Source organism: Trichosurus vulpecula, chromosome 7 (genome assembly GCF_011100635.1).
Source record: "Trichosurus vulpecula isolate mTriVul1 chromosome 7, mTriVul1.pri, whole genome shotgun sequence".
Classification (NCBI taxonomy): domain Eukaryota; kingdom Metazoa; phylum Chordata; class Mammalia; order Diprotodontia; family Phalangeridae; genus Trichosurus; species Trichosurus vulpecula.
This window is the reverse complement of record NC_050579.1, coordinates 94,495,759-94,519,599: the sequence shown is the minus strand read 5'-3', so window position 1 is coordinate 94,519,599 and position 23,841 is coordinate 94,495,759. Positions and strand designations below refer to the sequence as shown.

Below are 23,841 nucleotides of genomic sequence, written 5' to 3'. Positions count from 1 at the left end.
TTATGTTGTTATGGTATATGTTTTAAAATTGCATTATACAAATTTAACCAACAAGCCATGATTTCTTGATAAGAGTAGAACATTGGGCCAAATCTATAAAGATGAAACAATAACTTTCCTAAATCAGTTATTAAACACTGTTACTTCTCTAGTTCTACAATTTCCCAGCCCAGTTTTATTTCTAATACATTAAAGTGTGTGTGTGTGTGTGTGTCCCCTAGAACAGAAGTCATAAATCATCTAGTTCAAGCCCCTCATGTCATATATGAAGTCCCCAGAAGTTTAAATGACTTTCTCACAGTCAGACACATAGTAAAAAGAGTCAGGATTCAAATGCAGGTCCCCAGATAGCAAATCCAGTCCTCTTTTATATCTGTGGGTATGGGTGTATGTGTACATAGATGTGTGTGTGTGTGTGTGTGTGTGTGTGTGTGTGTGTGTGTGTGTATTGTGGTATAGTAGATAAAGCTCCTGGCCTGGAGTCAAGAAGACTCATCTCCCTGAGTTCGAATGCAGCCTCAGATACTTACTAGCTTTGTGACCCTGAGCAAGTCACTTAACCCTGTTTGCCTCAGTTTCCTCATCTATAAAATGAGCTGGAGAAGAAAATGGCAAACCAGTATCTTTTCCAGGAAAACCCCAAGTGGGGTCACAAAGAGTCAGACACAATTGAAACAACTGAACGATAACAACAAAAACAACAACGAAATTGTATGAGCATATTATTTAGCTTATTTAGAAAGGGAATTATCATGTGTAACCCAAAATAAAAGTATGCTATAGTTTTTAAGAAAGCTAAAACTCTACAATATGAAGGGAGTAAAATGTGAGAATAGTATAATGCCAGTGGGAAAAATGTATGCTTTTCACTGAAGAGTAGAATATAAGTACAATAAGAAATAGAAGAGATACAGCCGTGAGCATGTTGGAGGATCTAACAGAAGGCCCCCACTGCAAGCACCTGACTTCTATTCTGTGACGCTAATTAGAAGGATTATTTTCGGTTGTCTTTTGACCTTTCTTGACTTCAGTTACCTTATCTATAAAAGTTGGAAGCTAATACTTGCCTTGTCACACAGGATAAAACTAGATTAATTAGTATGAAAATATATTTCAAATTGTAAAGTACTCTGTGAATATAAATTAGTTCTTTGGTTTTTATTACCAATACCATGCACTTTTCATTTTCTTGATTTTGCCAATGCCTTGATCATTAAAGAAAAAATGTATTTTTTTTCCTTTGCAGAAACTTTGGTGTTTCATTGTGTTCAGGTTTGTGTGATTTTGGTGGTATTGTAGCTCCATTCTTGCTGTTCCGGCTATCAGCCATCTGGCTAGAACTACCTCTTATCATTTTTGGTAAGAATTTAACATGTCTCTTTTAAATATGGTTGTTTTCACTGGAGAGTTAACCTGAGTATTGAATTTGGACTCATGGGGATCTGTGTTCAAATTTTGCCTCTAACATTTTCAACTTGAGTGACCAAGGTCAAACCCTTTAACCTTTCCAAGTTTCAGTTTCCACGAGAAAAATAGCTGTACTTCCTACCTCATGGAGGATTGAATTAGACAATATGTAAAATGCTTTGCAAGCCTCAAAGTGCCATTTAAATGTCAGCTAGTATTATTAATAGAACTCTAGATTAATTCTTAGATTTGTCATTGGTGGGGTACATTTAATCTTCTCCCTTTGATTATTCTATTTTTGAGGAGTCAGCTATAACACAGTAAACTTCTGGCCTATAAATAAAGTTCTCCTACAAGATTCTGTCTCTTATTTGTTAATTACTTATCTTTAAAAGATTTCTGAGGCAAAACCAAAGTGGAAGTCCTATAAAATGCTGGTATTGGAGAACAGAACTGACACCTCTTTAAAAAAAATTATTTTTCCCCAATTACATATTGAAACAATTTTTAAGCATTTTTTTTAAAAAGTTTTGAGTTCCAAATCCTATCTTTCCCTCCCTTTTCCCCCTCCTCCCTCGCTGAAACTGTAAGCAATCTGATATAGGTTATACATATACAATCGTGTAAAACGTTTACATATTAGTCATTTTGTACAAGAAGATTTGAATAAAAAGTGTAAAAATCCATCTATATATTTTAAAGCAAAACTACATGAAATAGAAAATCTTAGTTTCATGTACAACTCCCTCTGTTCTTTTTATATGGACATGTTCATGTTTCCTGATGCTTATCAAGTTCATAATAAAACTCTTAGAAAAATGAAAATCAGGCACTTGCTGTCTCCATTTGTCATATCCAATCCTTGATCTTGTGTCTGATTTGAGAGAAATATGTGAAAGTAAATACGGTAAAGCCTGATCCAAAAGTAACATATCACTATCTTTCACCATGATGACTGAAACTTCTCTCTCAAAGACCAGAAATTATCCCCCAATCACCAGGTGCTATGGAATTTTCTCAATCCTTATTGAAATCTCTGCAGCATTTGACGTTGCTGACCGTCCCTTCCTTCCTGAGTCCTACTATTCTGATTGTTTGTGATAACTCCTCTTTCTCTTTAACCCATTGTCTCCTTCTAGCTTTCAAATGTAAGCGCACCTCCCCAAGTTCTATTCTCAATCCCTTTCTCTATCTTCTTTCCCTTAGTAATTTATCCATCAGCATAACTTGAGCTATTGCTTCTATGCAGATGACTCCCAGGTCTTTGTCTTCTGCTCTAACCTCTCTCCCAAATTCTAATTAGCCACTCTTTCCAGCTGCCTGATGTATATTTCCAGCTGAGGCCTCTTTATAGGATACATCTATATCATATCAGATTTGTGTCTGCTTAAGATGTGTTTTGATCTTGAGGATATAAAACAATCTTTGTAAAAATGAGTTCTGTTTTATGGAGTTCCACTATAATTATCTCTTTATTTATTTAGTTTGCTGATAAATACAGTGAGCCAAAAAAGAAATTAAGCACTTAACCATAGTCATATATGTAACCTGTTTTAGTTTCACTCAATCTCACAAACCCATTGTTGAAGAATGTGATAGAAATCTGAGCATCAATAAGTACCCAGAGGTAATCCAGGCCAAACTCCTGTCTAATAAAAATATTCACAAAAATAATCTTAGGTGTTCAACAGGGCATCTGAACTCAAGTCAAGAATTCCATAAAAGATTCCTTCTAACCATTTTATTTTCTTACCAAAGGTCCATGTTAACTCTGGAGCTAAGGTGAAAAGGAGGATACCACTGATAACAATCCAGGATAAACTAGGCAGCTTATTATTGTGGAAACAATCTTGGATTTCATATCAGAACACCTAAGTTTGATTCCAGACAGATGTTGCTATGTATTAGTGGTGTGATCTCAGTCAAGTTAATTTCACTGAACCTCAGTTTCTTAACCTACATGTAATTTTTTGGTTCAGAACCAAAAACCTAATAGGTTTAGAGAAATCTGGTTTGGACCAGATTCAATCTTGGATGTTATCATACAGATCACATTTGTGACTCTACCCATGGTTTCCCCTGGAAATATCAGACGTTAGCTCATAGTCTGTTTCTACCCAAAAAAGCCCCAAAGCTAACAAAACACCAAATATAGGACAGGTTCTAACCCAACGGGAAACCCTAAAGAACACTCACCCAAATCCTTTTTTCTCAGGAGGGCCTCTGTATCTAAGCACTAGTTCCTTCTCTCCATGTTCCTTTTTTCTCTAATGTGGCACTTAGACACCAAGTCCAAAGGTGTAGCCCAGGTATGTAGTATTGGCAAGGTGACTTTTGTCAATGGAATATCATACCTTGTTAAGGAGACATCAGTTCCAGAACAAAATATTCATCAGTGGAAGATTTTACATCCTTTTATAATGAGACCGTAGGAATACCAAAATAAAGCCCTAGTCAATGGGGGCATCAAAGGACTCTGAGATGTGCTTAAAAGTACCTGAAACATGTAGATGAAAAGAATAACAATAACTTTTGAGAATCAAATAAGAGAATGTAATATACTTTGAATTCTATGTCCTTGTATAAATACAATCTTTTATTTAATTATTAGTCTTGTAATTTACATGGAGAACAGGCCTATGGGAAAATTTTGGTTATTTAAGTTATTTGTAAATTTTGCTGCTTCTTTCCAAAAACCCACCATTTTTGAGAACTGAAGATTAAGTCAAACATATCCAATCCTGGTACTATAATGCTTTTGATTACTGTTCCCTAGGTATTCTTGCATCAGTCTGTGGAGGTCTTGTCATGCTCTTACCTGAAACGAAGGGGATTGCCTTACCTGAGACAGTGGAGGATGTAGAAAAACTTGCCAGGTATTGTATCATCATGATTGACATAATAAGTATCTTCTGTGCATATAAGCATTCTTAATATTCATGGAAATTAAAAGCCTGGATCTCCGGGAGTTTGCATATCAGCAATAACGAACACAAAGACCTAGGCAAAATCAGCTGTCGATGGTACATCTTTTACTTTGTAAGTAAAAGAAGCATAATGAGAAATATAATCAGCACCATCATTTCCTAGATACCTATTATTGTTTTGCTCCACACCATATGACTTTGAATTATGTTTTTTTTTATTTTTTTGTTCATATTTTATCTCTCAATATTAAAATAGTAAATACTCTTTAAAACTAGAAACTTTTAAAAATCAGAATCTACCTCCTTATTTTAGTTTATCAGCCTATATGAAATAAATTCTTTCTCTTCCTCAGTAAGAACCCCACATTTTCATTCTATTTGCATAACATTATTTTGGAAGATAAAACCAATAAGTAAAATGCAGGGCTCTCACAAGAAGCCAACTCTGGGATGTATTCAAGGCAAAGCCATCACCTCACACACACACACACACACAAAAGAATGCATATAAAGTACTTTGTAAACCTTAAAGCATCATGTAAATGTGAGATGCTATCGTTTTTATTATAAGCCATTTAGAAAGCAGCACTGAGTACAAGGACACTTTTAGAAGCCCTCACTTCAAACTGTACCTGGACAGGAGTTACAGCTCCAGGAAATGGTCATCAAGCCTCTCCTTGAAGATCTTCAGTTATGGAGGACCTTCTACTTTCCAGAGCAGCCCATTACATTTTGTGATATCTGTAATTGTTAACAAGTTTGGTTTTTTCCCTTTACTGTAAGGGGAAAACTCTGGCTTTTTGCAATTTCTATCCATTGCTGCTAGTTCTGCCTCCATGGCTAGGCAGAATAATTCAAATCTTTTCCCCATATCAAGGCATGTATCACACCCATAGATCTTCGCTTCCCTAGCCTAAATAGCCTGAGGTCCTTCAACCAGCCCATATATGAGATGATTTCTAGTCCCTTTCAAAATCCTGGTCACCTTCCCTTCAATGAACATTAGCTTATCAATTCCCTTCCTAAATACTCTGAAAACAAATTACTTGTCCCTCAAATTATTAAAATCATCTTTTCACCTAATTACTTTTTCATGTTACCAATACTGCTGTCTCACATCTGATGACTTTTTTGAAGCCACAGACAGCTCCATTTTCGAACTATCTCTTTCTCGGTGGAAAACAAATAAAGACAATACGCTGCACTGTCAATCAGCATGTGGCCATGACCCAAAATAATTCCATATTGACTAATATGTTTCTGAAATGTATTTTCCCTTTCCTCTAATTCATTAAGTGACTTTTGAATATGGAATTTCTTTTTTCTTCTGTGTTTTGCTAGCCCACATCTCTACAAAAGAGGCAAGAAGAAGAAAAGTCAAGTAACAACCATTCATACTTGAGTCCTTGCCAAAGACTAAAGAAGGTATTTGGTGTGAGGTTGCACCCCAGGAACCTGGTTCCTATGAGATATTCCTTTGAAATCAGTAAAACACAACTTGCAAGGATATGTATTTCATTTTCAACTGCATTTTAATATGAGCAAGGTCTCTGTACTATATATATATTGTATATCAAGTATGATATATAGACTTTTAAAATATACAGTGTATTTTTGTATAATATTGGAAAGAATAGGCATTTCTTTTTGGGAGAATTGGACATGTGGCCCTATCGGTAAAGAGCCACTTCATTCAGCAGCTTTCATGGAGCCAAGAAATGTTCTTTCTATTGGAGTTGTTCACTTGTGATGCAAGGAGGGAAAAAGCTCCATGATGAATGACAAAACATGCCTGCCTCATTCTGATGGGGATTCCTCCAGCAAGTCAGGAAATGCAAACAAGCAGAATTTAAGAATGGTGTTGGTGACTTGAGCAGCAGTAATCCAGGTCAATTCAACAAGAAAAAAATATGGGGACGACTTCATCAAAATCTGGACGAACAATGAAAGGGCCAAGATTTGGGAACGCTGATATTGGAATCCAAATATGTTGGACAACACCGTACTGAGCCTTTACCATCTCTTGTCATCTTGAGCACTTGGGATATAGCATTCACCAATTTGATTTTCCCTTTCTATCCTGTCAGTTTCTATAAATCTTAGCTTGATTTCTGTGCTGTGCCAATTACAAAGATCCATTTGTAATATAGGTTGAGATTTTGGCTAGATTACTTATTACTCAAGATTAACCCTGAGATTATCCAAAAAGATTATTATTTTTTTTCCTGCTGTGAGCACCTAAAGCCAGATCTTTAGTTCAATGAGAAGGAACTGTGGAGGAGAAAATGGCCCTCACTACAGATGAGTTCATAGTTCTCTGCATTTTCAAAGGCTAAAGTGGTTTGCATTGTATTTGTTAGGTTTGTTTCTTGATGATATCTGTATTTAATAAGACACAGAGATTTCTTATTCACTTCTTCCAATTCTTGCTTATCCAAGGACTGGGCCAATGCTTAATGCAAAACGAAGAGTACATACAGTCATGCTTAAACTAATTAGCATCCAGTTTTGCAAGTGCTCATAGACATCACAAAATATCTTTGAATGTCGTCAGGGTTTTTTGGTATGCTACTCTGTATATTATCTTTTCAGGTTGAGTATGTACCTTATACGGTATTTTTAATATTATGTTTCTGGGATGAGATAGAGGGACACTTAAAGGGCATGAGATCTAGACAATGTTAGAATTTCTATTAGAGTATGCATATATAGATGTATATGTGTACACAATATGTGTGCTAATCACAATATAAGCTTTAAATCCTTATATCACAATTGATTTAATGTTAAATGTTCATTTTATAAAATATGTCAAACAATTTGCTTTGGATTTTAATGGCTTCACTAATTCATAGTTGTATTGCTGTTGCCTTTTTTTCCCTTAAGAGCACTAGCTTTAAGAACACTTTAGTGTTTTTAATATCACCCTGTATCTTTAAGCTATTTTACCTCCAGTAACAATAAAAAATGTTAAATTGGCAGAAAAAAATTAATAATGATTCTCTCCTCTTTTCTCAGCTTTAAGAAAAATTCACAAAGCAAATTAGTATGATCATTTTCCCCACACGTCAAAATATTTTTCCCTTTCAGCTTCTGGTCAGTAATAAACATGTCCTTGTCTAGAGATAAGGAAAATAAGATAAAAGCCTTTTCTTAAAACCTTTTGGTTCTAAGCTTTTGGATTCCTCTTACTTTCTAAGGCGTTTCGATAATGAGCTTAATTCACAATTCTACTGTTTGTCTCATTTGGAATATTTGTATCTCTCAGGATTTTTTCAGCAGAGTGTCTCTGGTCATTGGCCAGCTTACTACTGTCCCCAGGAGGTGACTGGCATAGTGGAAGGACCACCACAGCCTTAATATATGGATCCAAATCCTACTCTTCCTCTTACTCCTTGTGTGACCTTGGTCAAAGCACAACCTTTTAACCTTGGTTTCCTCATCTCAAAAATTTTAAGATATATGGAGAAAGTAACTTACAAAAATTAAAGCATAAAGAAATATATGCCATCACCCCCTATTTGGTTTATATTCTTATTCAGAAGGCTAAACAGAGCATCGAGGCTTGATTGTAGATAAAGTTCAAAGTGGTAGATGTCTGGCATGATGTTGCTTGGTGTGTGAGGTTTAAATTTAACAATTAAAGAGCTGTAATGCTTCTGGTATTAACAAACTGTATGACTTTGGACAAGTTGCTTAATCTCTCAAAGCATCAGCATGTACACATGGGAAATTCAGTGATCAGACTCAATGACCTCTTAAGTCCCTTCCCAGTGGTAGCATTGTGCAGTTCCAAGACTTTTCACAAAATGAGTCACAACACCTACAGAATCACATAATTTTGCAGCTAGATGGGATCGTCAATACTGCCTAATTCAACCCTTTAATTTTGTAGTGAAAAAAAATGAGATAGGTTGAATGACCTACCCATAAATCACTCAAAGAGCATGGATGCACCCAAGGTACTGTTGGCCTTCTCTACATCTGTTGATACTGTTTGGATACTAGTGGGACACACGAGGAGTCCTTTGGTTAACCCTACCTCTTTCCACATTACTGGCCCATCACCCCTTTTTCATACATCTTTACTGAGACCTTTTTCTATCACTTCTCTTGTGTAAATCCTTTTGTTAATATATTTACACGAACTCGTGGTTCTCCGTTAGAAGTTTTAAGTGACCTGAAACTTTAATCTCTCAAAGACTTTGATATTCTGTAATATCTATGAAATACATATAGCATAAGTGGAAAACTACTCCCAACCTGAAAGAATAAACTTTCAAATGTCTCCATCACTATTCTGTCTGGTACATTCATGCTTGCTTTGTTGCTGTTTGGTCATTTTAGTCATGTCCGACTCTTCCTGACCCCATTTGGGGTTTTCTTGGCAAAGATACTGGAGTGGCTTGCCATTTCCTTCTCCAGCTCATTTGACAGATGAGGAAAACTGAGGCAAACGGGGTCACTCACCTAGTAAGTGTCTCGGACCATATTTGGACTCAGGAAGACTCATCTTCCTGACTCTAGGCCCAGCACTCTATCCACTGTACCACCTTGCTGTCCTTCATGCTTGCTAACCAAGTGGAAAAAGGAAGTAATGCTTTCTAGTAAGATAGTTTAAGTAGAAGAATATTAAAACACAGTTTTGGTAGAAGTAATGGGGTGGTGTGGTGGAGACAAGGAACAAGCAAGAAGTCCTGTTTCTTTGGGGTAGGGAAAAATGTGATGAATATTTAAAGCAAAAACACAAATTACCTGACACATTAATCAAAAACTGAAAATTTAGCATTAGGGTTTATTCCACTTTCTACAGCCACCTTAATAGAGTGATATTAAGCATAGCATTTTTTTTAAAAGAAGCAAACAATCTTACTCGAAAATAACTGGAGAACCATAACTATTCACATGTTGTTGCTCCTAACGATTTTGGCAGGCTTCCTAGACTCTACTCTGACCCAGGATAACATTCAGACACTTAGCTCAATATCGAATTACATTTCCCTTGCCCAGTTCACCTCACTATAGACAGATAACACTAAGTTCAGTGTTCCTGTGCTTGGGTAAAGGAAAGTAGTTACTGACAGATATCATTTCTAAGAATAGGGCTTCTTGTCATAACTCTGCATGCACGCTGCTGCTTTTTAAAAACCTCTCGGTGCCAAAAGTAATGACATTAAGTATATGCGTCAAGCGGGCCTCTGTTGGCAAGTGGTTCAGTCATTTCAGTCGTGTCTGACTCTTCGTGACCTCATTTTGGGGGAGTTTTCTTGGCAAAGGTACTGGAGCGGTTTTCTATTTCCTTCTCCAGTTCATTTGACAGATGAGGAAACTGAGGCAAACAGGGTTAAGTAATTTGCCCAGGGTCACACAGTTAGTAAATGTCTGAGGCTGGATTTGAAATTGGTTCTTCCTGACTCCTAGCCTGGTGCTCCAACCACTGTGCCACCAAGCTGTCCCACATTGGCAATGGCAGGGAGGTAGGTGAACCATTGGGACATCTCATCCCTTTTTCAATAATTTTTATAGCCTGGTTCCTCATTCTCCACTATACAACTCCTGAGAAGCAGATCTTCCTCACTTAAGTTAGTTAACTTCAACACCATATGGTTAGTGTAGCCAGGTAAATAAGTGATCCTGACCTTGAGCTAGAGAAAAGTACTTTTACACAGATGGACAAGGAAGTGTAAACATTTAAACTCAGCTTTTATTTCTTACATTTTTTGTTCTAGCATTCAAGGATAAAAAAAAATTGACAAAAGCCAAGGGAAGTAGAGAATTTATTTTTTTTTAATAAATGTCGCAGCTGAGTCTCTATTAATACAGAATCAGACAGTCAATAAGACGGAAATCTGGTGCACAAAAAAATCCCCAATAACCGTTGGGATGGTATCACTCACAGCCAATGATAACACCCAGAGTCTTAGTTCAATTACTGTAAATTACTTCTGAGCACATCATCTACCTGTGTGCTGATTACCATAAAGAGTCAGTTCTTCACAATTTCTTCTATCCAATTAATTATTTTTCATTACTTCTTCAATCCAAGGAATATACTTTGATACTCGAACATAAACACCAGGTTTATTGGGCCGGGCACAGCCAAGACCCCACGAAGTGACACCTTGTAAAACATATTTGTCATTCTCAAAACAAATCAGAGGTCCTCCACTATCACCCTGTGTGGAGAAAAATGCAGCAATCAGTGATTATGTGATGACTGAATCATAGACACTGTGCCACCTTTTAGTAGAATGACTCACACTTCCATGAGAAATTATTGTCTATATTTTTGTTTTTAGAATCTCTTTCTTGCATGTTTTTAAAACGTCCCTTTTTTCAGTGAAGAAATATTTTGTCAAACAGTAATTTACTGGAAGAGGGCTATGTTCCTAGCACAACGTTTGGTGCTGAATACTCTGCTTGTAGACTCAATGAAACTATCGGTTTGGATGTTTTACTTAAAGTGAAGAAACTGTAGGAACTATCATTAAAAATTCATCATTTCTTTCTCGGTTCTTCTGTTAGATAAGGTCAGGCCTAGACAAAGGCATGACCTTGGTAAAGTCTGACTTCAGCCTGCATCCTATCTCTTCTTTCCTAAGATACTTCCCCACCAGGCCTGCCAAAGTCTTCTGCTTCCTACTGGCTTAGATGGGGTGCATCTCTGCTAGGCCTGTCCTTCCTACCAGGGGTGGGGAACCTGCAAGCTTGAGGCCACATATGGCCTTCTAGGTCCCCAGGTGAGGCCTTTTGACTGAGTCCAAGTTTTAAAGAACAAATCCTTTTATTGAGGGAATTTGTTCTGTGAAGTTTGGATTCAGTCAAAGAGCTACACTTGAGGACCTAGAGGGCCACACATAGCCTTGAGGCCACAGGTTCTCCACCCTTGAGAGCTTTTCTGAACTTCATTCTTTCCAGGTCTGAGGTTCAACCAGCTAATCTGATCCTCTCTTCCTGTGGAAGAGATCTAAAGAACCTACTCCCAGGGAACCTTTTCTGCCATGCACTTATGGAGAAAATGGCCTCTATCATTGGGTTTAACACATTAATAACTGCAGGTGAAACATCAGATGGGTGGGACATCTATTTGGAGCAAAACTTTTGAGCTCTCCTCAAACAACATCCTGCTGGTGGCTACCTGTTTCGCCTTTACCTATGGCCATTCCTTGCTTATAAAGCATGTCTGTATGGTGTCAGATTCTATCCGGTTGTTTTGGCTGTACAAAATTATGGGGTGTTTCTCCTTGAACTGCCCAACATGGGAACCAGAGTAAGACGTCACAGCATGTCAAACCCTAGTGTAGTCTCAGATCGGCACCCACTAGCCTTTTCTTACCTGGCAGCTATCCACACCGCCAACTAAATGACCAGCACAAAGTTCAGTAGATTTCACTCTCCCATTTAAATACTCATAGCGATTACACACTCGGTTTTCAATCACAGGGAGGCTGGCTTGTTTGAGCAGACCTCTTGGAGAAGTGCCTTGGGTGAGAAAAGTGAAGAAATGGTTATCAAGCTCCAGATGGGTTCACATGGAAATTTCAGGACTAATAAATCAGAAAAAAAAATTAGGTGTTATTGTATCTTGCTTAATCAAATTGGATAAATAAATTGATAGCAGCAGCAATAGTAATAATAATAATAGTTAACATTTATGTAGCGCTTACTATATGTCAGGCACTGCACTGGACGCTGCACCCAGAGACGCGATAATTTTATTTTCTATTTCGAGCGCAATGATTTTTGCCTCAACCACCAAAAGGCCAGAGGTTAATTAGAGAGAGAGAGAGAACATTTCACAATTATTATCTCATTTGACCCCCACAACAAGCCTGGGAGGTAAGTGTTCTTATTATTCCCACTTTATAGATGTGGACGAGGCAAAGGTTAAGTAACTTACCCAAAGTTACATAGCTAGTAAGAATCTGAGGTCAAATTTGAGCTCAGATGTCCCTCACTACACATTCGTTTTATTGAAAGCTATTTGTTTTACATTTTATTTCATTTTGAGAACAGAGTATTCAAACTCTTCAAGGTTATATGCCCCCTCTAAAAATCTCAGATTCAGAAAGGGCCTCAGAGACGATGGAGTCCAACCTGTACGAGAAAAAAAATTCTGTCTATCACAGCTACATGGGGCAATAGATAAAGTGCCAGGCCCGGAGTCAGAAAGACCTGAGTTCAAATCCAGCCTCAGACGCTTACTAGCTGTGTGACCCTGGGCAAGCCACTTAACCCTGTTTGCCCCAGTTTCCTCATCTGTCAAACAAGCTGGAGAAGGAAATAGCAAACCACTCTAGAATCTCTGCCAAGAAAACCCCAAAAGAGGTCATGAAGAGTCAGACATGACTAAAATGATTGAACAAAAATCATATATGGGGCAAATGGTTATCTAGCTTGTGCTTGAAAATTTCAAGTGAAGGGGAACCTTCTCCTAAGATATTCCACTCCACTTTTGGAGAATTCTAGTTATTAGGGAGTTTTCCCCCTGATATCCAGTCTAAATTGACCTCTTTTGCAACTTTCAATCTTTCTCCTGGGACCAAAGGAGAACAAATCTAATATTCCGTCTTCTTTACAATATCCCTTAGAGACAGCTATTAGGCCCCCTTAAAATCGCTTCTCCAGGCTAAACATATTCTGTTCCTTCAACTCATTCTAACTTGGTACAGAAAGGAAGGGTAGGGCTCCAGTGATTATCCCAGTCACTTAAAAGCACTTGCTTTTGTTGGTTAGAGCACTGCTTGCTCGAATCCTTCAATTAGAACAGGTGTGAACAGAGAGCCTTTCTGTCTACCTCCCTAGCATCAACCAAATGCCTTGCCTGAGAGACCTGGTCATGCTCTAAGGAGTTCGTTTAAAAGGAGAATCAGAGTCTTCTTTCACACCATGACTAATGTGGAAATGTGTTTAATTTGATCATACAGGGATAGCCTATATCAGATTGCATGCTGTCTTTGGGGAGGGGAGAGTGGAGGGAGGGGCAGAAATTTAGAACTCAAAATCTCATAAAAGCTAATGTGGTCAAGTAAAAATAAATAATTAAATCTGGGGGGAGAAAAGGAGAATCAGATACAGTTCCAAGGATCTGGATTAAAAAAGGCTAGAAACAACTCCCACCTTTGACTCATATCGACTGTATGATTCTGAATAAATTATTCAACCTCTCAGTGGCCTCAGGCGATTCTTTAAGATTATAAATTACAGAGGGGTTGCTAATCTGTATTGGAAAATGGGAGTTTCCATATGGGAAGTTCCATCTACCAATAGAATCTCAAATCTGATTTTAAAAGAAAAATTTGCTCATTCAGCAAGAGAGGGCAGGTGACAGAGTAAACAGATGACCTGAGTTCAAATCTAGTCTTAAATATTTACTAGTTGAATATCCCAAGGCCAAGTCACTTAACTTGTCTCTGTATCCTCATCTATAAAATCAAGGTATTAATATGGAAATTAATAAAAATTATTAATTATTAATAAATTATTAATAAATAAATGAATGAATAATAAATAAATAATTATTAATAAATTATTAATAAAAATGCCCCAAATCAACCCTTGGGTAGGGTAGTTTGTAAAGCTTCCAGCACTGTATATGTGGGGGGCTATTATTATTAATAGGATACAGTAATATATTTTACATTATCCTGATGAGTAACTGGGCAATTAGCTTTCAAGGGCTTTGTTAGTGGGTGAAATTGTTTGTGTGAGGATACTGTCATCTTGTGGCCAAAAGAGAGACAAAGAGGAGGTGGGGTGTGTGTTCTGTGCAGTAGTAAATTTGGAGGTGGGGGAGGGGAGGAAACCCAGTGCAACAATATTAAAATAATATTAAGTAAATTAACAATAATTAAATTAGTGAATTATTTGTGAACATAGGCTGGGAGGGGTCCCTCAATTTCAACATATTTATAGTTTCAAAAGCAGGAGAATCTTTTGAAAATAATAGAATAAGCATGGGAATTAATAATTTCTCAAGTTTAGATGCTACTTTTAAAGTTCACAAAGCATTTTCCTCATAATAACCTTGTGCAGGCATTAATGCTCTCATTTTACCAAAGAGGAAACTGAGTTTCATAAAGTGACTTGCCCTCAGTCATACAGCTAATAAATGTTAAACTCTGGATTTGAACTCAGATCTCTTTATTTCAAACCTTACTTTTTTTTTACTGTGTCATTGTACCTGAAAATGCATATTGGGAATTATTTATCTAATTATTATTTTATAGAAAGTAGGTAAACAGCTATTGTGACAGCTAGTTAAGGGCAGACCCTCTAATGGGGAGGAGGCAGGACCAGAAGTACAGAAGGGAAGGGAAGGGAGAGCCACCTAGCTGTCTGGGAAAAAGAAAGCACTTCAGAATGGTTTTTGAAACTGTTATATATCCATCAGGCATCAGCCTCCATTTCATTTTTCCTGAAAGGGAATGGATTTGGAAGTTCTGCAAAGAAGAATATGATGATTTTTTTTTTAAAGAGGAAGAGGGAGAGAAGAGGTCTGATAACCACAGAATTGTAGATTTGGTAGAAATAAGGTCTTACTTATGAGTTCTTATCATGACAAGTCAAATGATGAAAACCAACTAGTTCAATTCTCTTGCTTAATAAACAAGGAAATGTCCAGAGAGGTGACCTCAAAATGCCCCAAATCACACAGTTAGTTCAAGTCTAGTTCAATATCCCAGGGCAAGAAGTAGGGGGCAGAATTGGGACAAAGCAAAAAAACTAGTTCTGACTTGTAGTCAAGTGCTACTTCTACACCATCAAGTATTGTCAGGGAAGGGAGACTTCATCAGCCTTTCATGAATGATCACAAAGGGAGGATGTATGGTATTGAAGGCTGGATTAGAAGTCAGAAGACCCAGGTTCAAATCCTGCATCTGCCAGTAATTAGTTATGCAAAATCATTTCAACGCTTCAAAAGATCCAGGATTACATTCCACCCTGATAGGCTGGAATCTTCACAGATAGATAGCCTTTGTTAGTTGGTGACCCTCATAATGACTGAAAATGCATTAATCACCGTACTACTATCAACTTGGTGATGAACCTGTCCAAATTCAAACTACAGTTTGAATGAACTACCTCTCCAGTTTAGTAAGACCTGGCAGGCAGTCAAAAAGCATTTATTAAGCCCCTACTATGTATCAGGTATGTTGCTAAGCCCTGAGGACAGACAGAAAAGTAAAAGACAGTCCCCACACACAAGAAGTTCATGCCAAAATGTATTTCTGCTCCATTGATAAACTCATTAAAAACCCTTACTCAACTTTCCACCTTCTGATAAGGTATGGAACGAGGCTTTTGGTCTTTAGGAACAAGATGCAGAAGCATAGGTTGGCTGACCTGGATGAATGCCAACCCTCCTGGACCTGGAGTAAGAAAGACCCAAGTTCAAATCACACTTCACCTACTTATTAGCTGTGTGACCCTGGGCATATCCTTTAACTTCTGTTTATCCTAGTTTCATCATCTGTAAAACAAGGATGATAGTAGCATCCAACTTCCCAAGTTTTGTGAACATAAAATGAGAAATTTATAATTTTGTTTTACAAACCCTAAAGAGCTATATAAATTCTAGCCCTGTTATTACAATTATTAATCTAAGGTATTTCTATTAGGTGGTGAAGAGTTTAAACAGAGACTGGATCATTTTTTAGGGACAAGTGCCAGTTGCTACTGAGGGTGGTAGCAAATTCCTGCATGAGAGTAGGGGGTTCAGCTCTACCGTCGCTAAGGTCACTTCCAACACTTAAGTTTCCAGGACTCATTATCTTTCCCCCAACAAACCTCCCCCTCTTCCTAACTTCTTTACGGCTACCAAGGACATCATGATCCCCCCAGTCCCCCAGACTTACTCACCACACATATCCAATCTATTGCCAAGGCTAGTTGGTTTTACCTCTGTACCATTTCTCATACGTGCCATCTTCTCTCCCCTGACACGACTACCACCCTCCTATACCCCCTTATCATCTCAAGCCCAGATTATTATAATAATCAGCTGGTTGGTTTATTTGGGGGTCACAAAGAGTCAAACAAGACTGAAGAACAACTAAACAACAACAAATCTCTATCTGGATTCTCTTTTGCCCAGTCCATCCTCCACACAGCCAGCAAACTAATTCTTCCTAATGCTCAGATCTGACCACATCACCACTACCACCACCACCATCACCCCATTCAATAAATGCTAGTGGCTCCCTACTATCTCCAGTATTAAATATAACATCCTCTGTTTGGCTTTTAAAGCCCCTCATAGCCTGGCTCCTCTTGAATCCAGTCACACTGGCCTCCTCGCTGTAGTTTGCACAAGACACTCCATCTCCCGACTCCAGACATTTTCCCTGGCTGTCATTCATGCTTGGAACTCTGTCCCTTCTCATCTCTTCCTCCTGGCTTCCTTCAAGTCATAGCTAAAATCCTACCTTTTATAAGAAGCCTTTCAAGATTCCCTTTAATTTTAGTGCCTTCCCTCTGTTGATTATTTCCAATTTATCCTATATAGAGTTTTTTGTACATAGTTATTTGCATGTTGTCTAACTCCGACTGTGAGCTTCTTGAGAGAAGGGCTGTATTTTGTCTTTTTTTGCATCTCTCACACTTGGCACAGTGCCTAGCACCTAATAGGTGAGAAATAAATGCTTTTTGTCTGGCTGCCTAGGACTCTATAAGCTAGAGATAGATAGAGATTCTACAAACTAAAAAAAAAAATCAATTTCTGAGCTTATGCCAAAAGCCTATTTAGTTAAAGAAACAGTATTAAAATTGTTGAAGAGTCAACCTGGCATGGTAGAAAAGACTAGATTTGGAGTCATGGAACTTTATTCTCCCTTTTCCCCCTTCTTGACTTTCTTTCATATGTTGTCTTCCCCCATTAGACTATAAGCTCCCGGAGGGCAGGGGCTGTCTTTCTTTTTCTTATTAGTATCTCCAGAGCTTAGCACTGGAATACAGTGCCTGACACACAGTGAGCATTTAATGTTTATCGACTGACTCCAGTGTAGTAATAGAAGCTGTGTTGGGTGACTTAGGCAAGCCCTTAACATTTGAACTCAGGACACAGGTTCGAATCCCAGCTCTATTCTTTCCTACCTTTGTGACCTTGGGCAACCCATTTCAAACCTCAGAGCTTTAGTTTGCTCATCTCAAAGGCTAGTACTAGTTGGCCTCAAAAGTCCTTCCAGCTCTAAATATAAAATTATAGGATCCTCTGGAAGCTTCCACAAGGAGGACATATCTAAGAAACATTGCCCTTGCCTTCCTTCTGAAATTACTTCCCATTTAAATGGTAAATCTCTTGTATGTAGGTAACTCTTTTCATGTTGTCTCTGCTGTTAGACGATGAGTTTCTTGAGAGCAGGAACTGTCTTTTTGCCTTCTTTGGCATGCCCAATGCTTAGCACAGTGCCTGGCACATAGAAAGAGCTTAGCAAATTCTCATTTATTTTGACACAAGCTGACTCTGTGTCTCTGAAAACTACATATTCTAAAGAGAAAGGTAAAGGGGTGAATGAATGATATTCAGTAATACAGATTTATATTCAGGAATATGATCATTTTTCTCAATTAGAAGCCACCAAAATATAGATCATTTCACAAAAAAATAGATAAAGACCAATTGTGTCTTAGTGCTATAGAATTTCTCTCACCTTGGGTTTCCCCCCAGCCAGTGACATGGCAGAGGGTTCTGTCAGGTACCATATAATCTCTTGAAGGTAAGCATGCTGGAATTACTTTATCATTGATGTCAGCAGGTCTGGAAGTAAAAAACAAAACAAAACCAAAAAACAAGGTTTCTTCAGCTGGCTTATCCCAATGCTATTATTTCCGGTCTTCCTACTGATAAGTAATGTGTATGCTGTCTCTCTAAATTCAATGGTGGGCCTTAAGTCAATACAAGTCTCTCTCTCCACCCCAAAGTTGCTTATTGAAATAACTTTTACTCCTAAATAATGTTACCAAGGACCTTTTTATTAAACTGGCTGACTTTTAAAAACTTAAATAGGTGAGTCCTCCTTTTAAAGAAAGTGCTCAGGTCAGCCATCTTTTCATTTCTCACCTGGCCATAGTCCTTTGGACACTTCCCTCTGCCCTCTTTCTTTCTCCCTCTTCCCTCCTCCCTTTCCAGCTTCCTTGTGTGTGTGGTCTTCCCCCATTGGACTGTAAGCTCCTAGAAGGCAGTGGTTGTCTTTCTTTTTCTTATTCATCTCTCCAGTGCTCTGCACTGGAGCACAGTGCAGGGCATTTAATAAATGTTTATTGACTGACTCCAGCTATAGTCATAGAAACCTTGCTGTTGACTTGGGGAAAGTCTCTTAATCCTCTAAATGGTCATAATAATACTTCATAGGATTGTTGTAAGGATCTATTTAAATAATGAACATATGCACACACATTTTTAAGTTTAATTTTAATCAACATGTTCTTAAGTCCAGGCAGTCAACAAATCAATAAATCAAATACTGAGTTACAGCAATTTCTGAGGCATAAATGCTCACACGGAAAAATTAAACAACTGGCTCTCTTGTATTAGTCCCAGCTGGCTGCCCCAGAGTACCTACCATGATGGATCTCTTGCTTACCTTGTAGCTGCTGCTTTTGGTTTATAACATCTAGGATTAAACAGACCTATTATGTTGCCATGGATGAGTCAATTAATACCTGTCCAGTTTCAGCAAAGCAATGTCTGCAGGATAGGGTCCCTTGAATAGCTGAGCAACTCCAATTTCTTGAGCATATGATTCTAGAGGAACTTCCTTGTGTAGCCCCAGGACAACTTTATATGAAGCAGGCCTGCTGGAGCTGCAATATAAAGTACAATTAAAGGCAGGGCATGTTGATCCTGAAGAACCATCCTGCGGGCAGAAATGATCCTCCTAAATAAATCTTTAGCATTCTCCTTTGAATTCTGGCTTTATTCAAAAGGCCAAGTTCACCCCATTGCCCAATAGGCAGTACTTTCCTGTTGTACCACCAGGATCATGTCACATTCCTCTACTCAAAGATCCTCCCGTGGTTCCCCAGAACCCACTAAATAAAGCATAAAATCTTTGTACTAATAGGCAAGACCTTCTTCAACATACTCCTCCATCAAGCACTCTACTTTTCAAACCAGTCAGGTTACTTTACATCCTAGCTTGTCATATTCCCTCTCCTCTCCTCTCCCCTCCCCTCCTCTCCCCTCCTGTCCCCTCCCCTCCCCTCCTCTTCTTTCCTCTCCTCTCCTCTTCTCTCCCTTGCCTTCTCCTCCCCTTCCCTCCCCTCCCCTCTTCTCCTTTCCCCTCTCCTCCTCTCCTCCTCCCTTCTTTTCTCTTCCCTTTTCTCTTCCCTTCTCCTTTCCCCTCTCCTCTCTTCCCTTCTCTCTGTCTCCGTCTGTCTTTGTGCCTCTGTTCACTGAAGTCCTTCCATGCCTTGAAGAGACCTTCCCCCTGGCACCACCACCCACTCTACTCCCACATCAAAGATATCTAGCCATATGGTAGAATGTAGGCTATTTGCAAGCAAGGACCATTCATTTTGTTGTTGTTGTTGTTGTTTTTTTTTTTTGTATTTCTAGTACAGTGCTCGGCACATGGTAGGCATTTAAAATAAATGCGTGTTGCTTGATTCTCAGATGTCTAGTATACTTTCCTGGTATCTCTCTTTTGCACTTATTGCACTCTCTTTTATCTTGATTTTTTATGTATTGTCTCCCCCTATCAAATGATAAAATTCCTTGAGATCAGGAAAGTTCCTTATCTGCATTTCTACCTTGCTTAATGAATATCTAATAAATAATTGGATAACTGCATCACAGATATCTGACTAGCAGGAAAGGAAGCTGTGGGTTTTACATCATCATTCCTGCCCTTCCTTGGCTGTTAAGGAGTGTCAGGAGTAAGATGGGATATACAAACCTGTCCCTGATGTTGCCACTATCTGAAAGGGAGAATGGAACAATAAAGGGATGACATGAATAAGTACTGATTATCTTAAGAAAATTGGGAACATCCAGGCCATTTGTTGTAGTTGCTGTTCAGTCCGTCAGTCACGTCTGACTCTTCCTGACCCCATGGACCATAGCACATCAGGCCTGAGACTAGCTAAATGCCTTGATCCTGCCATTCCCTTAGACTCACAAGCTTGCCTGAACTTGCTCTCTACACAGAAGGAAGGTAATAGTTCCCAAGACTACTGAGCAGTTATGACTCCTAGCAGCCAGCTTACCGTTCCAGGCAATGAGCAGCCGTCAGCACCCATTGGGGAGCTATGAGAGTACCTCCACAAAAGTGATCGCCAAACCTAGAAGAGAGAGGCAGGTTTTAGTTGAAGAACTGATTGTTCATTTCCTACTAACATGTTGTAAGGCAGCTTAGGCTGGCCATGACAAACCATACTGTCCTTCTCAGATAAAAAAGAATCCTAGAAATTCAAAGCATAGGCTCTTGTCACTGTGCCTGGTACATGGTAAGAGCTTAATAAATGCTTGTTGACCAACTGAATGACTCTTAAAAATTATGGCGTCAAAACCCCTCATTTTAAATAGGGTATGGGGACCCTTGGATTTAGAATGACCTAAGGGCTCAGTTAGAGACTAGAACACAGGCCTCCTAGCTTCCCATCCAGTGTTCTTTCTTTTCTAACACCCACTATCAACGGGCTAGGTGCTTCGCATCAGTTTTTTGGTGTTGAAATTTTCTGGGTGGATTTTTTTTAGTATCTTTTTTAAAAAATATTTTATTTTCTCCCAATTACATGTAAAAACAATTTTAACATTTTTTTTTAAAGTTTTGAGTTCCAAATTCTATTCATGCATCCCTTCCCTTCTCCCTACTTCAGATAGTAAACATCAATATATTCTTTTACTTGCATCATGGGATATCTCCAAAAAGTTTCATGAATTCCTGATTTAGAGTTTATGTTAAATTTAGAGCTTGAAGAGACCCTAGAGACCATCTAGCACCCTAATTTTACAGATGAGGAACTGAGTCCCAGACAGGGTAAATGTCATGTAGGTAGTGTAGTCTGAACTCGAGTTAATCTGACTCCAAATGTAGCCCACTTTCCACACCGGCTTTTTATTGGCTAGCTAGGAGTTATCACATCCAGGTGAATTTCTAATGATCATTTCTACCAGGGTTGGGCTGGAGCCAGCTTCCACAGGCTTAGGAGAGCCAACTGTTGAGTTTTCAGTGTAAACACTTAATACACCTCAGAAATCAACAAATCCTACAAATCAGGTCTTGATTTATTGTTTTGTTGATTATCTAGACTTAGAGTAATGAATAAAATGTTAATAATGTAGTGAGTTTTCAGAGAGCTTTAACATCTACCAGCACTCTCCTGATTTATGCTCTCACCGGATCAGCTCCAGCCCCTACCCTGCTCCCAGGATTTTTCAGGTGACCGGCAGGTGTTATGTCCTTGGTCATTCACCATGGAATGCAGCATATCTAGTATTCCTAAAACAGAGATTGCTTGAATCCATGGCACTGAATTGATTAGCTTTCTGCTCTAATGGAGATAACCAGCCACAGGCTTATGACAAAGGTTTTATTTCTGAAACCTTTTGCTAAGATTGGATCAAGATCCATCAAGATCATTTATAGAGAGCTAAAGATGTCCCCAAGGGATAGTCTTTTAGGGAATTCTGCCAATTTCAACTTAGAAGAATTATCTCTTGGAAATATTCCCTAGAACATTGACTGTCTGGGGGCAGGACATACTGTGAAAATGAAATATTTAATAGCTGCAAAGATCTGAAAGGCAGCATGGCATAGGGGACAGAGGGCTGGCCTCAGAGCCAGGAAAACTGGGATCCAGGTCTTAACCTCTGACACATACTGCCTATGTGACCCTGGATAAGCTCAGGCAACTCTCTAAGACTATAGGTTGGAGAAAGTGCCTACTTGGATTGGCATAGGAAGTTTCATCATTTGAGATATTTTTCTATTTCAATGAAATACAGGTTCAGTCTCTATCAGGGCAGCTAGGTGGGCAGTGGATAGAGTGCTGGGCCTGGAGTCAGGAAGACCAGAGTTCAAGTCTAGTCTCATATACTTTCTAGCTGTGTGACCCTGGTCAAGTCATTTAAATTCTGTCTGCTTTACTTTCCTCAGCCATGTTGCTGTTCAGTTGTTTTTGGTTTGTGTCTGACTCTCCATGATCCCATTTGGGATTTTCTTGGCAAAGATACTAGAGTGATTTGCTTTTTTTTCTCCAGCTCATTTTACGAATCAGGAAGCTCAGGGTTACGTGACTTATTCAGGGTCACATAGTTATTAAGTGTCTGAGGACAGATTTGAACTCATGAAGAGGAGTCTTCCTGACTCCAGGTCCAGAGTTCTATCCTAGCTTCTCTTCCTCAACTATAAAATGAAGCTAATAACAGCATCTACCTCCAGAGTTGTGCGGATTAAGTGAGATAATAATTATGTGTGATATAAATGCTTATTCCCCTTCCTCTTATCACTGTAATAAGATACCAAAATAGTACAGAGAAATTAGCAACATTCCTCCAGCTTTGTTTTCACTAGTGTTTGATTGAATATTTCTCTCAGGAGAGACTGGAAACTAAGGAAAGAATGTTATATAAGGTGTAGATCACTATTTTTGTTAACTTTATTTTTAGTGAAAAGGGAAGACTAAATTTGAGGGTGGGGTGGGAGGGAGGCATATTCAGAAATACTGTTCTATTGAAACAAAGCTGGCTCATCAGTAACAGTTTTGGGGGGTCTTTGTTTATTTCTAAGCCTGAATAGATTTTGGATCCTGGACACCTTGAGAACATACAGTGTATTCAAGCTCTGTCCACTAGGAGGAGCTTCCATTCCAAAGGAGATTGGCTAATAGCTCTTATTCATCCCTTGGGTGGGTTTTTTTTTTTCGTTTTGGTAGGGCAGCAGGTAAGGAGAATGCTTTGGTTAGTTTGATCTTCAATCTTACCATCCTATCAATAATTAAGTTATTTTCATCTAAAATGTCAGTACATACTTAAATGTAAATACTTGATTAAATGTCTTGCTTGGAAGGAATGTATGGAATGCAACAGTGAAGCATCTTACCTTGTTCTGAGGCTGATCTGCCAGGGCCAAGAGTGAGGCTGAGCTTCACACCCACCAACGATTCTTCCTGGGCATTTATGTGGCTCTACTCTGGGTTTTCCACAGTCAAATGAAGTTGGTGAGACTTGAAGAAGGAAAGAGAGGGTTTTTGAAAGGACTTATGTTGTCAGTTCTATCATTCAATTCAAGAATGATTAACAAGGGTCAAAACAGAAAATGTCAGCTAAGTACAAACTATGTAGGCATAAACATCTTTGGAAAAGACCCATTAGAAACCTTCCAAAATAGTACCAGGCAACATAGCACACTGGATTTCCAAAGTAAATGACATCTAGCCAAGATGGCTCCCTGAACTGGTGGTTGATTGCCCATCTCTCAGTTACTTATTTTATATCAGATCCAATAATGATGGATAAATCCAATGGAAAACTATAGTAAGTGACTTTTTCTAACCCAGAACT

The 23,841-nt window shown here is 38.6% G+C and overlaps 2 protein-coding genes across 2 annotated transcripts in view; one reads left to right on the top strand and one right to left on the bottom strand.

Moving 5' to 3' along the window:
* The window catches only part of SLC22A3 (solute carrier family 22 member 3), a 140,872-nt gene extending 133,146 nt beyond the window's left edge, over nt 1–7,726 (top strand). Inside the window, exons 9-11 of the mRNA XM_036769199.1 lie at nt 1,247–1,359; nt 4,184–4,283; nt 5,676–7,726. Coding sequence (XP_036625094.1) covers nt 1,247–1,359; nt 4,184–4,283; nt 5,676–5,736 — 274 coding nt within the window. The 3' untranslated portion in view covers nt 5,737–7,726. The remainder of the gene's footprint in view (nt 1–1,246; nt 1,360–4,183; nt 4,284–5,675) is intronic.
* A 2,368-nt stretch (nt 7,727–10,094) lies between these two features.
* PLG (plasminogen) overlaps nt 10,095–23,841 on the bottom strand; it is a 71,286-nt gene continuing 57,539 nt past the window's right edge. Inside the window, exons 14-19 of the mRNA XM_036768820.1 lie at nt 23,381–23,504; nt 20,544–20,618; nt 18,999–19,139; nt 17,987–18,093; nt 11,671–11,816; nt 10,095–10,510 (exon numbers count right to left, since the gene is read on the bottom strand). Coding sequence (XP_036624715.1) covers nt 10,349–10,510; nt 11,671–11,816; nt 17,987–18,093; nt 18,999–19,139; nt 20,544–20,618; nt 23,381–23,504 — 755 coding nt within the window. The 3' untranslated portion in view covers nt 10,095–10,348. The remainder of the gene's footprint in view (nt 10,511–11,670; nt 11,817–17,986; nt 18,094–18,998; nt 19,140–20,543; nt 20,619–23,380; nt 23,505–23,841) is intronic.